We start from the raw sequence: 17,214 nt of genomic DNA on the forward strand, positions 1-17,214 counted from the left end.
CTAAAAATTCCATCCAAATCTTGATAAAAGTATTCCAACAGTCCACCATGGTAGCAACCCAAAGTTGAAAATGCACTCGGGAGGAGTCTTCAGGGCCTGGATTTATGATCATTTAGTCCCATAGCCTCACAAGTGGTAATATCTTTCTGCTCTGAATTCTCAGGGGAGAAAAGCTTGAGAACTTAGGAGAAGTGGGAGTATTCAGAATCACAAATTTCCAAAATCCTATCTATGGAAAGGAAATCAACCCTGAATATTCATTGGAAGGACTAATGCTGAAGCTGAAGCTCCAGTAATTTGGCCACCTGATGCAAAGGCCCAACTCATCAGAAAAGACCCTGATGCTGGGAGATTGAAGGCAGGAGGAGAAGGAGGCAACAGAGGATGAGACGGCTGGATAGCTTCACAGACTCAATGGACATAAGTTTGAGCAAACTCCAGGAGATAGCGAAGGACAGGGAAGCCTGGCGTGCTGCAGTCCATGGAGTCGCAAAGAGTCGGACACAACTGAGCAACTGAACACCACCACCTATGGAAATCATATCGACTGAAATGAGTTATTGGCCCTGTCTCACAACCCTTTTTTGACAGCCTAGCAGCAGGAGGGGAAACTGGAGGCAGAGTTACCGTAGAAGGAGCTGTTGAAGAGCTCGATGTTGAAGAAGGCATAGTCCCCGCTGGTCATTCCGTGCCTGTGCGCCGCCAGCATGATCCCCCGGATGGTGTTGCTACTCGCACACATGATCACCACTGTGGAGAGGAAAAAACAGATGCGTGACATGGCCCTGCACAGAGGACAGCATCTGACTGTCTGCTAAGGTCCTGCAGAATCCTCACAAATTACTCGAGAGTTACAAAGGGCAGAAGAGTAGCTTGGCAGTGGAGAAAGCTATCTGTCACCACTGCAACCAAGTGGATGGATGCCAACGGTACCCACCATGTGAACAGACTCATGAGCCCCCTGCTGTACCACATCAGGGGCCCCAAACCTCAAAAGTGGCCACCTCAATCTAATCAGAAGGAAGCAGCTGCAAACCCAATTTGGGGGACAGTGATTAGAACAGTGAACCTACACCCTTTAAAATGGTCCCTTTCATGAAAAACAAAAACGCCTGAGATGTTCTAGACTAGCAGAGACTTAGGGAAACAGAAAGCTGAATGCACTGTGTGATCCTGGATTGGATCCTGGGCCTTAAAAATAATAATAATAAAATTTTTTCTAGAAAGGGCATTGTTGAGGCAACTGGAGAAATTTGAATAAGATCTATAAATTGGATAATAGTATAATGTTTGTGTTCATGTTCTTGCTTTTCATAATTCTACTGTGGTTCTATGAGTTAATGTTCTTGTTCTTGGGAAGTGCACACTTCAATTTTTAGGGGTACAAGAGCATGATGACTGTACTTACCCTCAAATAGTTCATAAAAAGATAGCAATATTTGTGCATATATATGTACATGAGTATATATTTGGAAGGGGCAGGGGAGGGAAGAGAGAGATTTGGAATGACAAAGCATAGTGGCAGAATATTTACCACTAGTGAAAATCTGGGTGAAGGCAAGACAGAAGTGCTTTATACTTTCCTACATCCTTTCCAAAAACACAAGATTATTTCAAAATAAATCTTTTTAAGATTCTTCAAGTAAATTCCCAGATTGGCCGAATATAAGATAGTGAGACATGTCAACTGCTTCTTATACCTTACTGACATAGTGGCGCTGGCGGTAGAATCTGCCTGCCAATGCAGGAGACACAAGAGACGCAGGTTCAATCCCTGGATCTGGAAGATCCCCTGGAGGAGGTAGGGCAATCCACTCCAATATTCTTGCCTGAGACTCCCACGGACAGAAGAGCCTGGTGGGCTACAGTCCATGGGGTGGCAAAGAGTCGGCCATGACTGAAGAAACTTTAGCACAGCATAGTATAGTAAATACATTTTCCTCAGAAAACAACCCAAAGGGTTTTCATTTGGCAAATCAGCGGATGCAGCCGGTGGGACAGGCTTTCTGATGTTTGAATGGAGAACACATTTTTTAAAGCTGTCTCAACACATAGAGGAAATAGATACCAAGATTCCAGGTCCCTTCCCACACGCTCTCGGTTCACATCCACACTGTCAGAGCTGAGAGGCTTTAGGCAGCTGCAGAATACTATTCCCTGTCACGTAACAACTACAAGGGATGAAAGGGAAGAGAGACCTGGCCTTCATCCACTTATTTGGATCACTGTCGATGGCCCCTGACCCCCACGACAGCACCCGCTGTGCTTTTCTGCACACACAGAGGAGAGGAGAGGCCTGGGTGCCATAACCGCATTATCACCACATGCGCCAGCCCTGTGCCGTGTGTATGTTCTTTGTAAAAGCATGGGTGAGGAATGATGCAGAACAAACTTCAGGCTGTGCCAAAGCCGCCTTGGCAACCTGCGCTGAGGGCCAGGCGCTTGCTGACATTTCGTTTACTGCACAGGTTAATTCAGAGTGTTAGGTCATGACTCTGACATTTCTTACGACATAACAGCTCAGGGTACAGGCTGAAAGCTCTGCAGAGCAAGTTTTTAAAACCATACCAAACTTCTTAAGATGTCTAACTGCAGGAGTAAGTGCTGTTTGTGCCTGGAAATATAGTTATATATCTAGAATAAATAGTCGAATTCCAAGATGTACCAGTAACGAAGTTTTTGAAGAAATTTCTCATTACTCATTGTGACCTAAATGTTTGTTCTGCTCTCATTTGATTCTAGTCCCTTAAATGATAAGATTTAAAAAAAAAAAAAAAAAAGAATAACTGAAAGAAGAAAAAAAAAAGAGCCTATGCATGTGTACGAGCTAACTCACTTCAGTCGAGCCTGACTCTTTGTGACCCCCATGGACTGTAGCCCACCAGGCTCCTCTGTCCAAGGGGATTCTCCAGGCAAGAATACTGGAGTGGGTTGCTGTGCCCTCCTTTAGGGGATCTTCCCAATCCAGGGATGGAACCCACTTCTCTTAATCTTCACTCACATGCAGGTTCTTTACCACTAGCACCACCTGGGAAGACAAAAGAGCCAAGGTGTCCCACAAAACAGCCTGGATTAAGGCTGGACAAGCGGATCCCAAAAGGCTCCAGGAAGCTCTCTCTGACTGTCCAACTGCAGTCCTCATCATTTTTCTATCAACTGATCATAGTCAAGAGTCTAGTTCTAGATCACTCCCCAAAAACACAACAGGACTCTGTTAGCACATAAAGTGTAGAGTCATTGTTTGGGGAGAAGAATTCTAATAACCTAACATAGATATTTTTAGCTAATCTGAAATGAAGATTAATTTCAATGAGGACCAAAATAGTCACAAAAACGTTTGTGTCAATATAGACCTGGAGGTGCCAATTAAGGAGCCAAATTGTAAACAGAAGGGTGTTAGTAAGGATGCAAAAAGGATGAGGAGGGTCAGCTGGAGGGTCCAGGCATCCAAAGGCATCAGGCCTTGATAACCTGAAGCATCCATCAGAGAGCTACACCTGGCTCAGGTCCGAACAGTCTGTGTCCTCAGGCCGGAGCACATGCTTCCCCAAGCCCTAGATGGGCTGTGCCCTACACTGGCCTGTCACTTCTTTTCTATTTTTACAGCCCTGGCCCATCTCCTCTCTTTCCTCATCACCACCAAGATCAACCCCCTCCAATGGGCATATTCTTTCTTTAAATGTCAGTACCTGCTTAAACTGAGCAAGAGTGACCTGGAGCGGCACTGGGCCTATCTAAACAGACTGGAATTATTTTAGATCTCAGCCAGTTCATGACAAATGAAACAGACATGTGGACAAATGTAGTCCAGCTCTCAAAAGGAAATCCTAACCCCCAAATTCGTGGGCTAGGTATTGTTTCCCTTCCAGAAAAGAAAACCCATAGTGCACACTCTCACCCAGTTTAAGCTGGAGCAAACGCTTAAAAACATTGGCCGAGCAGTCAGAACACAGAGTCCTTCTAGATTTGTGGGATGCTCCCCAATCTGTCAGGGCTTTTTCATTCATGCCTAATTCAACAGCATGTATTTTTAGCAACACGACTTTATACAATATTTTGGAAGGTTTAAAATAGTGTTCACTAAAATAGCTTTCTCTTCTTCTCATGTTTCATCAGTTTACATAATGACTAATTAAACTGCATACTTATAATAAGTACAACTGGTATAAACAGATTTGTGAGAAGTGTGCTGGCAAACCCGGGAGAAGCAAGACTAGCTACCAGCTTTCACCACCAGCCAAAAAAGTTTATAGAGAAAAGGAGAGCATCAGCTAATCCTGAAAGCGGCTTAAGTGGAGGTCAATTCAGATAATTCCTTCTCTACTTAAATAGATTTAAAATGTGCGTATTTAAATATATACTAAAGCATATTAAATATATAAATACTAACTTGGGGGGGTCAAATTGTTAAAACTTCTAAAAGAGGAAATGGTGGTGTGAGTCCAGGTTTCCAGAGAGACTTTTCATCATTTCGCTCCATTTTTCCCTCCTTCCTGGAGAACTTGTGGGGTTCCATGTCACCCTCCACTCCCTGATTCCCACAATGTCTTCTGTAAGTGGCTTCTCCCTATAGCAACACATTCTTGCAATCACTTGCGAAGAGGTGGCTAGAGAAGTCAATTCGGGGATCCCCGAAACAATCCAGGAAGCATGTTTGAGTGAGGGAGATACCCTTTCACCCATTTCAGCTTTCTATCTGGAGCAATCTCTAAGAGAAAGACACTCCTCATCTCCCTGTGTGCCTTCATTTATTCCCCTCTTCCCACCCCCCGAGGAAAAGGAGGGACCTGTCTGATGGCTGAGTCTAGAAGAGAAAACTGGGCATACTGGATTCAGCCCTTTCTTCCTTCCTCTTTGAGGTGCATCTGCTTGCAGAGAGCATACATCATGGGCAACTTTCACCCTGTAGTGAGGTCTGTTTGGAGTGGGGTGTGCAGCACTAGCTGTGATTTAGTGGATGACCTTGCCGAATTCTTGGGGGAAATAATAGCAGGCAGGCCCTTTTTGGTAACTGATCTAAATCCATGTTCTGCAATAGGTTCTTTATCAATAATAAAAATCTTATTTTCATATTCTCCAACTGATGCCTGCATCCATCTTCTACTTAATTCTAAACTTAGAAGGGAAAAGAGATGTTCTATGGAAGCAAAGCAAGATATGCCATGTGCTGCAAATTGAAAATATGACAGGAGAAATTTAAAACTAAAACTCAACAGTATTTGTGAGCATCCAAAGAAATAACTAAGTAAGAGGAACTTTTTTTAAACGACAGGTGGTAAATACAAGAAAAGGGATAAGAAAAACAAAGTCTTGAATCAGAAAGTCTAACATCTTTGGTTAAAAACTCTGACCAACTGCTCGGTCATTTACCCCAGCCTATTCTAAAAATAAATCACTCTTGTATTGATTAAATGCTGTTATCACCATAGTTGTTATGCAGGCCAAGAATAATGACATATTAATAACCAAAAAAGATAAAACTACAGTTCTTCATACAAAAATGTTGTGTGCACAATAATTCTGGTTCTGCATCTTATAAGATATATGACAAAGCAACTGCTCACTTTTATTGCTTGAAAAAATATTTTTAATGCCTCTTTATAAAAGTAAATTTATTACTGAGTGTTAAATATTGAGGGCATAGTTGACTTTTTAAAAACAATGTTTAAAAACAGTGCTCACATGCATGTATTTTAATGATATACATTGGCTACGACTTGTGAGAAAAAAATGTTTATTATTGACTTTGATAGTAAATCCCTAAGAAGAATAAATAATACCCTTCAGTGTTTAATTCTATAGCACACACATAGCCAAATTAAATTTTAGTCATATTATCGAGATGGTGGCATTATTAGTTTAACCCTTTAAGAGATTAAAACTTTTGTGATCTGATTTTAAAGATGAACTTCAAGTCCAAAAAAAAAAAAAGTGCTAAAAATTTATCTCCAAAAGAGGGAGGAAAAAGACTCCCTAGTTCTATGATGTTTAATGTGGAATTTTCAAAGACAAAAACAGTTCCATTTTACACTTGAGCAGAAATCAGAACCACCAAACACTGGTCTAAACAGGCCTGATTCTCACCCCACCTCTGTTTCACAGAGGAGGAAACTCTGAGAAAGTCAGGAAGTGACTGGGGCAGGCCCTGCAGCAGTTGAGTGCAGCCACCAGATCCAAAGGGTCTGCTTCTCACCTCTGGGTTCTCTTCCCATGATGTGGTCTCACTTCATGGGAAAGGAGATTATCTCTGTAGATATGCCCTGACTGGGGATTCCTTGGCAGTTGGGTGGTAAAGAACTTGCCTGCCAAGCAGGAGACTTGGGTTTGATCTCTGGGTCCAAAAGATTCCCTGGAGAAGGAAATGTCAACCCACTCCAGTATTCTTTCCTGGAGAATCCCATTGACAGAGGAGCCTGGTGGGCTGCACACAGTCCATGAGAACACAGAGTCAGACACGACTTAACAACATTGTGCCTCGCTACCCCCATTATAACTGGAGTCTGATAGCAGCCCAAGCTCCCTGGCCAGTGAATGCCTGAGGCAGGCTAAGAGCTCTGAAAATTCAAACTCTACTCAGTCATTGTATTGGGCCCCTATTTAACCCATTAACCACTTTTGGTGAAGTAAAGGTGATCAGTAAAACTTAAGAGACCCCCAGAGAGAGCTGTTACCAAACATCTTTCTCTCTTGAGTGTAGGGAATTTCTGCTGAGGGGAGAGGGCTTAGGGGGAGAAATTATTTTGATTTTTTATTTCTGGACATCTGCCAAGTCACTGTCAGAAATATTTGTTAGAGTAAGAATGGTAACTTTATCACCTGCAAAACATACGGGTCAGCCAAGCAAACTTTGACCACTAAATTCAAACTTGGAAGAGAAAAAGTAAAGAAACTTGGGAACATCTGCTTTTTGGAATTGAAAAAATAGCAGCACCAGACTGTAGCCCAAGCTCTTCGAAGCACCCCCAGCCTCACCCCTCCCTACCCCCTGGCTCAGCCACACCATGTGAGGCCGAGGGGCCCCCGGTGGCCTCGATCTGCCCTCATCCGGGCTGACCTCAACCACGAATTCCAGGCCATGTGCGCAGAGAGTCACGGCCGGCACTAAGACCTTCAGGGCGGTGGCAGCACAAATACATTGGCCAACCGCGGTTCTTGCCGGTAGGGGGACACACCCCCATCCCCAGCCCAAGCTGGGAAGTCTAGCTCCAGGCCCTTGAGAGCCTAGAGCTGAAGAACGCTGTTCGGGGTCTGCAGTGACCTGGGGACTGAGAACAGGAAAGAAGTAGATGTGACTTTCTCGGCCCGGCGTGGCGAATCCGCCGCCCTTGGATACAAGTGCCCTTTTTCATAATCAGCGAAGCCGGCGCCCTGCCTGCTTGGCTGGCAGGAATTCGGCGCAGACAGCCTGGAGTACGAACGCTCAAAACTTGGCCATGCCTCCCCACTGTCAACACCTCGAGCCTCTTCCTCTAAAGAGTGCGTTCACTCCGAGTGCGGGGTGGCCAAATTGGGAAGGGGATGGCCGCAGCGCCCTCTTCTGCGGCGTCTTTACCCTCTCTCACCTGTTCCCGAGACCCCCTGCCTCCGGTTGCGCTGATCCCACGACCAGCGCCCAGGTGACCAGCCATGCCAGTTCGTAAGCTACCCCTGCGCCTGGCTCTGCCCCTCTCCCCTTCCGTCTCCACGCGTGGGTAGCGGAGAGCTTTACTGGAATTGCGCCACTGACAATCCAGGCGCGTCAGCCCTGAGCGGGTGCTGGCGGGATCCCGCGAGCGAGCGTTTTCACCCCAAACTGACACGGGTAAGGAGGAAACTGCGCTATGCTGGGTTCTCCGCCCGCCTTCGCACAGGTCTACCGGGCAGTCAAATGAGCCGCACTGGGGGATTCTGCGATTCTGTATCCGTGACCACCCGCTTCTCCTCCCAGCCCCTAGAACCATAGCCACTCTCCTCAACCTTGAGCTCTTTGGCCAGTCTCGTGGTTATTCAAACCCCCACAGACCCGCAGAGAAAACTGGAGAGGGAAAGGAGGTTCAGTGCCCGCTTCTCCAGCGCGCGCGCTCTCCCAAAGCCTAGCTGCTGGCGCACTGGCGACCGCGACGCTGAGTGCGCCGGGGGCAATGGGTGTCGCCAGGGTCCAAACACTGCGAGGCATTTTTTATGGAAACCACAGAAGCCCGTTTATAAGGGGCTGGAGGGGCCATGGAAGGAATGAGAAGGGCGATACAATGAGCCTTTAAAAGAAAGCTGAGACCTGTGGAACGAGCAGCAAGGGAAACCCGGAGACCGGAGCTGACCACGAGGCGCCGCGCGGGCTGTGGAACTCAGTGTGCGCTTCCTCGCTAGGAGCGGGCGCACGTCGGAAAAGGACCCGGTAACAAGTTCTTTGGCCCTTGTCACGCTTTGAGACCGTGGTTAGAGCCGAGTACCCGCAGTGAGCCCCTAACCCGGCGCTGGACATAAGAGAACGAGAAAGAAAAAAACCCAAGAGGTTTGACAGCACCTGTTGGACCAGGGCCCGAGCCCGAGAAGGCTGCCTGCTCACATGCCCCACCCACAGGCTCCATCACTTCCCCAGGACCCTCTACGTACACCCCACCATAACCATGGGTGATGGTCGAAGGTCGTCGCAGCCAGACTACGCACACTCGGGGGAGTCCCGGTGGGCGCTCCCTACTCTGATCCTCAGTGCAGCAGGGAGTCGTGGGGTCTCCAGGGGAGCAGACAGGCATGTAGGGAGAGCCGCGGAAAGGGGCTGGGTTAGGGCCAGGGACCCGGGGCGCACTGCTGCTCACCTCGCTCACTGGCCTGGATGTGGCGCACGATGTCCTCCAGATCCAAGTCTTTGGTCTCATCGAAATTATAGGCGGACGTGTGCAAGCCTTCCTCCTGGAAGACCTCATGGACCCCCTCGAGGGTGAAGAAGCAGTTCCGCTCCAGCTTGTCGTCGCTGTAGACCAGCACGGCGCGGCTCCACTGGTGGTGGCGGAACAGGGCGAGCATCATCTCGCCCATCTTGGCGTACGAGGGTGCCACGCGCGTAAGGTGCGAGTACTCCGTGTCCTTATGCTGGAAGCCAGCTGCCAGGGCCCCAGCAGACAGCATGGGGAGGTCCCAGTGCGACGCTAGCCGGGCCACCGGCGCCGCCGCGTACTCGCACACCGGCCCCAGGATGAGATCCGGCTTGGCTCCACGCGCAGCCGCCACGCGGTCCACCAGGCTGAAGAGTGCGCGGTTGCCGCAGTCCGAGTCTTCGTAGGCCACCTGGAAGCGAGTGCCGGCTGGCAAGAGCCGCCTCCCGGTCTCGTTGCCCTCCACGCTGCGCAGCGCATACTCGATGGCCGGTCGCACCCGAGCCAGGGAGAACAGGTAAGAGTCGTCCTGAGGCAACAGCACCAGAACCTCGATCTTCTGCGGCGGCAGCGCCTCTCTCTCCCGGCGCCCGCCGCCCGGGCCCGCGCCCCCGCCGCCACCGCCACCAGTGCAGTCGGCCAGTAACGCCCAACCGAGCAGGACGCACGCGGAGAAAGTGAGCACCAGTAGGGACGGCATCGTGCCGCAGGAAAGCGCCTGCCCTCGCTGCGGACTCGCCCTCTGCCCCCCACCCACCCTACCTCTTTCCTCCCCACTCCTCTCCGAGGTCCCTGCGCCCCCTTGGGCGCTCTAAGAAAAAATAAAAGAATACCCCCTTCACTAACTAGCCAAAAGAGAGGAAGAGTCCTCCTTTGCAATGCCACTCGTTTAAAAAAAAGAAAGAAAAAGAAAAAAAGAAATGAAAAAGAAAGAAGACAGAAAAAGTTAACCGGGTGTAAACCTGTACTCCTATATTTATATATACACTTTTTATAAATACATAGATTAGCCCTCCCTTGATATATACTATTTTGCTTAGAGGTGGCTTCTTATATGGGCGTTGCTAAGGTTGCTTTGGAAAGCGCATTTGTAAAAGAAGAAAAAGTTAGACTTGTCCAAGTGCTTGTAATTGACGGTGCATCTCCCTCGCGTTTGATCTCATTGATTCGCGCCGGTTCCCGGATCCATAACCCGCGTTTAAATAGCGTGGCAGCGGCTGAGCGTGTTACCACACAAGGCGCGCAGAGGCCGGGCTGGTATTTCCAGCGGGTGGGGAGGGTGGGGGTGGGGAGCGGTGGGGGCTGGGCTAGGGGAGTCTCTTATTAACATTCTTACATCAGGGCTCCTCCTCCCCGCACCCCTACTCTTCCCACCCCTTCCCTGTCCCTCACTCCCACTCCCCGCCAGCCCTTTTGCCTTTTCCTTAAAGCCGCAATCGCTCACTTCTACAGCCGCGGAAGCCCCCACAGTGCTACACCGTCACCAGGGTCCCCGCCTCTCCCGGGCCCGGCACGCGGCAGCTCTGTCTCCAGCTCAGGGCTTTAAAAATGGAAATGTTTGTTTAAAAGTAAAGAAACGCTAGCGCGCGCACACACACACACACACACACATACACACACACGTCTTGCAAAAAAATAAATAAAACAGGATTAAGGGGAAGGATGGCCCCAGAAATTGGTGGTTTGGTTGACAAACAAACAAATACCCTGGGTCCCGTTTGCTCTCACCTCTCTCTCACTCCAGCCACAATCTCTCCAGACGCGCCAACTTGGGACGGGCTCTCGACCTTCGCGGTCCCCTGGCGCAAGGTCAGGAGACAGGGACCAAGGTCCCGGGGCAGACGGCTGGGTCGAGGGCCTGGAACGCCCAGCTTCCAGGGCGTCCTCGCCCCCCCTTCTTCCCCCGCTCCCCACCCCTGGCAGCACCTCCCCGCGAGTCGCGCGGGTTCGCGCCGGAGTCGCCGTGCCGCGCGGGATCCAGTGTCCCAGCGCACCCACATCTCCCGCGGCGCGCGGCGAGCAGAAAAGCGAAACTTGTTGCTTCCAAAAGGAAAACCGGTTCTTCTGAAGGTAGCAGAAAGCTTGAAAAGCATCTCCAAGGCGTCCTCTGGGCTTTATGTGCTAAACCAGGTAACTAAACAAAGAGACCTTCTCCCTAAAGCTTCACCCCTGAGGGTCCCCCGGGTGCAGGCGCGTCATCAGCGGCCATCCGTGCGCTCGGAAATCCCAGCGCTTCTCCCCGGTGTTCCGGCTCCTGCAATGCGGAGGAAGGACCTGCGGCCAAGACTCAGTCGCTTGTCACTTGTCACAGGCAGGCACAGCAGCGGGGGAAACGAGGATGGACACGGTCGTGGAGAAGTCGGTGGCCGGAGGAGCCTCGCCAGGGTCCGCCGAGCTGCGGGGCAGGTTCGAAGGGAACTTGACCTTCGATCGTGGTAACACGCCGAGGTCATTTGCAGTATGAACGTGCTATATTGGATTGGTGAATTCTGATATTTAAGACCCAAGAATTAAAATAAATTAGAAAATGTTTTCAAAGGTCTTTCATTTGACTGGGCGTCCGCGTCCACGAATTTCTATTCGTCTTAGACCAACGCCCTCTTTCGGCAGAAAATTGTAGCCAACTTGTATCCCCGATGCCATCATCCCGAGTTCGCTTTTTTGGTCTTTTTTTCTTTCTTTCTTTCTTTTTTTTTTTTTTTTTTTTTTTTTTGCTTTGTTGAAAGCCGAGGCCTCAAAGAGCAATCTCTCTCATTTATGAGGATGAAAAAGGCAAATTGGGGCTTCCGGAGATGTTACAGCTTCAGGCATCAGCGCTCATCAGCCTTACCAGCACCCTTCTTATCGCTCTTTGTGGCACCATAAATATAATGATAAGTAACGTTTCACACTCCAGGGCTTTTAGATTTCACTTTATGCACTGCGATCCCTGAATTTTCAAATAGGATCTTCTAACTCCTGTGAAAACTTTCATTTAATTCCACAAAAAAACGTAGTCTTCACACACTGGAAATTAAGATTTAAGGCTTCACAGTGATTAAAAAAAAAATTCCCCCTGAACTCCTAGGAAGGAGAGAAAGAGAGAGAGAGAAAGAAGAAGGAAAGAAGGGAAGGAAGGGAGAGAGGGAGAGAGAGGCTAAATCCCGAATTCCAAGGGTCTTAATGGATTTCGAAACTGGTTGCCAGGAGACGTGAAGGAACCAGGGTTTGCTATTACTGCTCGCTGTGCTCTGAGTCTGGGGAACACTGGCCAATGGCGATTTGATGCTGCGCACGGTGTAGCATAGCTTAGTCGGAAAGGCTGGGGTGACCCCGGGCGAGAACGCCTCTCCCCTTGCAGGCGCTGCCCATCCGCGCCAAGGGTCACGGGCAGGGCAGTGCCTTTACGGTGGACTGAGTATCACAGCCTCTGAGTGGCCTTTGCATCAGAGTTCTCAGCTTCCAGTTTGTCATTCAAGAGCCCTGACAAACTAAGCCCTGTAAGGGAAGAGCCCCCAAACTAGGCAGCTGAACCAGAGAATCTGGTGCTCAAAACACCCCTTGCATTTTTCCGTTGAGCAGAAATTAGGATGTATTTATTGAGGTATAACTGACATATGACATTATATTAACCTCAGGGATATAACCCAATGATTTGATACTCGTATATACTATGAAATCATCTCCACAACTCTAGTTGACATCGTCACCATATAGAGTTAGAAAACAAAAATTTTTGTGTGATAAGAACTTTAATCTCTGCTCTTCACAACTTTCAAGTATGCCATATGGCGTTACTAGCTATAGTCACTATGCTATACATTACATCGCCATGACTTAATCATTTTATAGAAATTAGGATTTTAAGTTTTTCAAATGAAAATAGGCACAATATTATAGGAAGAACTGCCAAGTAATATGAGTATATGGACTTAACATTACCAATTTATTCTCTTTCCATCAGACTTACCCTGGCAGCTGAGAGGGTGTGTGAATATCATGAATATCATGGAGTTCTCCAATATTATGGCTGGAAAAACTTTCAGTTCAGCTCAGTCGCTCAGTCGTGTCTGACCCTTTGCGGCCCCATGAATCGCAGCATGCCAGGCCTCCCTGACCAACTCCCGGAGTTCACTCAAACTCACGTCCATCGAGTCCGTGATGCCATCCAGCCATCTCATCCTCTGTCGTCCCCTTCTACTCTTGCCCCCAATCCCTCCCAGCATCAGAGTCTTTTCCAATGAGTCAACTCTTTGCATAAGGTGGCCTAAGTATTGGAGTTTCAGCTTTAGCATCAGCCCTTCCAATGAACACCCAGGACTGATATCCTTTAAAATGGACTGGTTGGATCTCCATAGAAGTCACCTAACCTGAGACATTTTGCTCTCTAAGTGAGGAATCTAGGCCAAAGAATATAAATGTCATACTTTTTGTGCCTCTTCACCCCCTAGAAGATATTTTTTAATGGCAATGAATTAGAAATAAATATTTATTACACTATGCAAAAAAGGGTTGGGAACAAAGCTAAATGCCATTTAAAAGTAACACATTTTATATCAAAAATTTATTTTATTTGTTGCTATTTTGAAAACTTGCAGCATAGTAAGAAAGATACTAATAGATTGTAGTCTAATTTTTACAGCATCATGATCATAAAGATGAATCAAACTATGTAGGTAGGAAAAAAGAAAAAAGGAGTAACTCATGCCTTGAACTCAATTTTTAAACATTATTGTCTTCAATTCTGTAAAACACTGAAATGGGAGGCAGGAGAGGGAGGGAGAAGCACTTTTTTTAACATTCGAAGGATTACTAACCTTTTCACTGAATGCATTCTTTCTGACTACAATTCTGAATGAAAACAAAAGAAAGTTACAGGGAAATGCTGCAAAATAAAATTAGCCAAATGAAAAGCAATGTTAGCCCTAAATGTGATATTATAGAAACCAACACACTTTTAATAAGATTTAGATCTCTTTTCATCAATATCTATAAATCATGTTTTTTAACTTTATTACTAAAATCAAGTGGCAAGTTTTCTATGAAGTATTCAGCTGTTTGTTTTCCATCTGTGAAATGAAATCAAGTTTCTATGGCATTACTCTGCCAACAGGGAAAACAGCATTCTATAGGGAACTTCAACCAGCCATTGTTTGAAACATACATGCCATCAGAACAAAGTTTTCTCCACCAGTTGTCACAGTCTGTACCATCTCCCTCAGAAGCCTGGCTGCAATTTCTAAAGTAAGTGACTTTCAAAATGACTCTCCTCTCCCTGTTAAGCCAGCCCTGAAGTCATACTGAAGAATAATGCAATGAAGCCTGTAGACCACAAAGAAAGTATCTTATGGGAACAGAATTGTTGAAAACACACTTCCCCCTAGAGGCAGAAAACATGAAAGAATATTACACGTAATTCAAGAATGTTTCTGTAATTCAATGAGTGCTGAGATTTTGGTTTTAACATGCAGTTGATTCTTTAGAGGGAGATATGGGAAGAAAATCAATAAATGGCCAAAACACAAAAAATTAAATTGAAAACTTGCCTCTAGGCTTTAGCTTTCCTTAGCAGAGACTTTGTTAATTGATCTCTTCCCTTCTTTTATACAAATCTACAGTTTTTTCCTAGCATTATAATAATAGCAATTACATATATTTATTTAAATTTAAACTTATGATTTAATTTCACCAGAAAATGCAGTTAAATGTGGTCTCGAAAGACCCTTTTGAAAATGCAGCTTCAGTAGATTTAGCTCCCTATGGTCAGATTTGTTTCTGTATTACAATGTATTTGTAACTGTCCTCCTCACTTTCCATCAACTGCAATCTCTCTTCATTTCTTTGGAAATCTTCTGAGATAGAATGACATTAGAAACACTTCTGAAAAATGTAGAACTCAAATGTGATTTAGTCTGAGTTTCTGGCATGAGGTTTTCTGGATTGGCAAGCTACATCAAGATTTCTCACCATTGATTTATAGGCCAGTTATTTAATATAAATCATGAGATTCACAAAGATAAGTGTATGTGCCTCAACATCATCCATGCCAATTCTGACTCCATTTAATTGGTTTACACAGTTGTACATGGCCTTATGTCAAAAAGGACTTAAGAAGGCATGTAAAAACATAAAATGGAATTTTAGAGAATTTTCCTCAGGGCAAAATGCACAGCCATCGCATCCTACTCTCCCACTTTTTTTTCTTAAGGTTTTACTGACTATTCCAAGCTTCAGCAACAATCACTTCTCCCATCTGAGTTCCCACAGCATCCTTTGGGGTCGTGATCACATGCGATTTTATTTCCAGAAATGTTATTTCCATTTACAAGGAGCCAATCTGGGTGGGGATCCAGTTCTCAGGGTGATATCCTGTGGGATTTAGAAGCCTCTCAGTGTGTCCCAAGGTTATCTCCTCGCCTATCTGCCCTTTAGTTTCCCCTTTCCCTCAGTTTTCCCCTTCTAAAATGGAGATAATACTATGTCTGACGCAGGGTGCAGCATGCTTGGGGCTGGTGCATGGGGATGACCCAGAGAGATGTTGTGGGGAGGGAGGGAGGTGGGAGGGGGGTTCATGTTTGGGAACGCATGTAAGAATTAAAGATTTTAAAATTTAAAAATAAATAAATAAATAAATAAATTTTAAAAAATAAAATAAAATAAAATGGAGATAATAATCTTGTCCTGATGTTGTAGAAAAGTCAAGGAAAAAAAAGATGTACAGTACTTTGTATAAGTAGGAAATTAATAAATGGCAGCTGTTACTACATTCCCTTCAATACCTGGTGAAGAGCACTATACCAAGTAAGTGTTTGAATGATGTTGCATATAAATTCATCATGGAATGAATGAATGAATGAATTCAAAACCCCAAACCAGGATGGCTTATGCATACCTTGTTTGGAATTATCTATTGCCTGATCACAACAGACTTTACTTAACAAGGCTCTGTAATAGTGGCTTCTTTGGAGGAACTCTTTTGGCAAATCACTTTGATATTAGGTTTCCCTGGTGGCTCAAATGGTAAAGAATCTGCCTGCAATGCAGGAGACTCAGGTTCAGTTCCTGGATGGGGAAGATCCCTTGGAGAAGGGAGTGGCCACCCACTGCAATATTCTTTCCTGGAAAAGTCCATGGACCTAGGAGCCTGGTAGGCTACAGTCCATGGGGTTGCAAAGAGTCAGATATGACTGACACTTGATGTTGGCCCTAGATTCCCAAACTGAGATATTTCCTGGTAAGCTTGAGACAGGAGTTTGTTCAGTGTTCTTTCCTCTGCATGGTAGGGCAAAGAGAACCAGAGCTCATATTTGCTACCCCACGGCTGCCCTTCACACTTTTTTTAAAAATAGAATATTATTTATTTATTTATTGTTGTTTAGTTGTGAAATTATTTATTTTGGGCTGTGCTGGATCTTTTTTTAATTTATTTTTTAACTGAAGGTAAATTGCCTTACAATGTTGTGTTGGTTTCTGCCATACAACAACATGAATCAGCCATAATTATATATTATTATATATAATTATGTTCCCTCCCTCTGGAGCCTGCCTCCCCACCCTCTACCCTACCCTACCCTTGTTGGCCATCATAGAGTGTCAGGCTGGGCTCCCATGCTATACAGCAACTTCCCACCAGCTATCTATTTTACACATGATAGTGTCTGGTCAATGCTACTTTCTCCAGGAAACCCTCCTACACTGTTGGTGGGAATGTAAACTGATACAGCCATCATGGAGAACAGCATGGAGATTCCTTGAAAACTAGGAATTAATCTACAATACTACCCAGCAATCCCATTACTGGCATATACCCTGAGAAAAACATAATTGAAAAAGACATATGTACCCCAATGTTCATAGCAGCACTATTTATAATAGCCAGGACATGGAAGCAACGTAGATGTCCATCGACAGATGAATGGATAAAGAAGATGTGTTACATATACACAATGGAGTATTGCCTGCGTGCGTGCAAGCTCAATCATTCAGTCGTGTCTGACTCTTTACAACCCTGAAGATTGTAGCCCACCAGGTTCCTCTGTCTCAAACGGTAAAGAATTTGTTTGCAATGCAGGAGACCATCTGCAATGTAGGAGACTCAGGTTCGATCCCTGGGTTGGGAAGATCCCCTGGAGAAGAGAGCAGCTACCCACTCCAGTATTCTGGCCTGGAGAATTCCATGGACTGTATAATCCAGGGGGGTGGACATGACTGAGCGACTTTCAGTGTGTCAAGGATGGTGGTGTTCTATAGCTTAAACCTATTCCATCAGACATTCACTTGTTTTTGTTCAAAGATATGATCTGACCCAAGTTATATTTAAATCTGTGTGATAGTCATAATAGTCAAATGTGCAATGTTTAAGAGAAACATTATCAGGACAAAA

The 17,214-nt window shown here is 46.0% G+C and overlaps 2 protein-coding genes across 3 annotated transcripts in view; one reads left to right on the forward strand and one right to left on the reverse strand.

Moving 5' to 3' along the window:
• The window catches only part of NPR3 (natriuretic peptide receptor 3), a 79,047-nt gene extending 69,021 nt beyond the window's left edge, over positions 1-10,026 (reverse strand). For both annotated transcript variants that reach the window (XM_015101329.3, XM_015101328.3), the window contains exons 1-2: positions 8,796-10,026; positions 628-750 (exon numbers count right to left, since the gene is read on the reverse strand). In XM_015101329.3, the coding sequence (XP_014956815.2) occupies positions 628-750; positions 8,796-9,552 (880 nt within the window). In that variant the 5' untranslated portion in view covers positions 9,553-10,026. The remainder of the gene's footprint in view (positions 1-627; positions 751-8,795) is intronic.
• A 124-nt stretch (positions 10,027-10,150) lies between these two features.
• On the forward strand, positions 10,151-11,384 carry LOC121816819 (uncharacterized). Its single transcript, XM_042233904.2, has 2 exons — positions 10,151-10,982; positions 11,164-11,384. Exons 1-2 carry the CDS (start codon positions 10,515-10,517, stop codon positions 11,314-11,316), a joined length of 621 nt encoding a protein of 206 aa, XP_042089838.1. The 5' UTR covers positions 10,151-10,514; the 3' UTR covers positions 11,317-11,384.
• The last annotated feature ends 5,830 nt before the right edge of the window (positions 11,385-17,214 follow it).

The sequence above is a fragment of the Ovis aries genome, chromosome 16 (genome assembly GCF_016772045.2).
Source record: "Ovis aries strain OAR_USU_Benz2616 breed Rambouillet chromosome 16, ARS-UI_Ramb_v3.0, whole genome shotgun sequence".
In the NCBI taxonomy this organism is placed as follows: domain Eukaryota; kingdom Metazoa; phylum Chordata; class Mammalia; order Artiodactyla; family Bovidae; genus Ovis; species Ovis aries.

Excerpts from the sequence above, each read along its gene's own strand:
- LOC121816819 (XM_042233904.2), top strand. The coding sequence starts at position 10,515 with ATGGCCCCAGAAATTGGTGGTTTGGTTGACAAACAAACAAATACCCTG. Across the intron at positions 10,983-11,163 it reads GGCTTTATGTGCTAAACCAG|GCAGGCACAGCAGCGGGGGA; the intron begins GTAACTAAACAA and ends CACTTGTCACAG.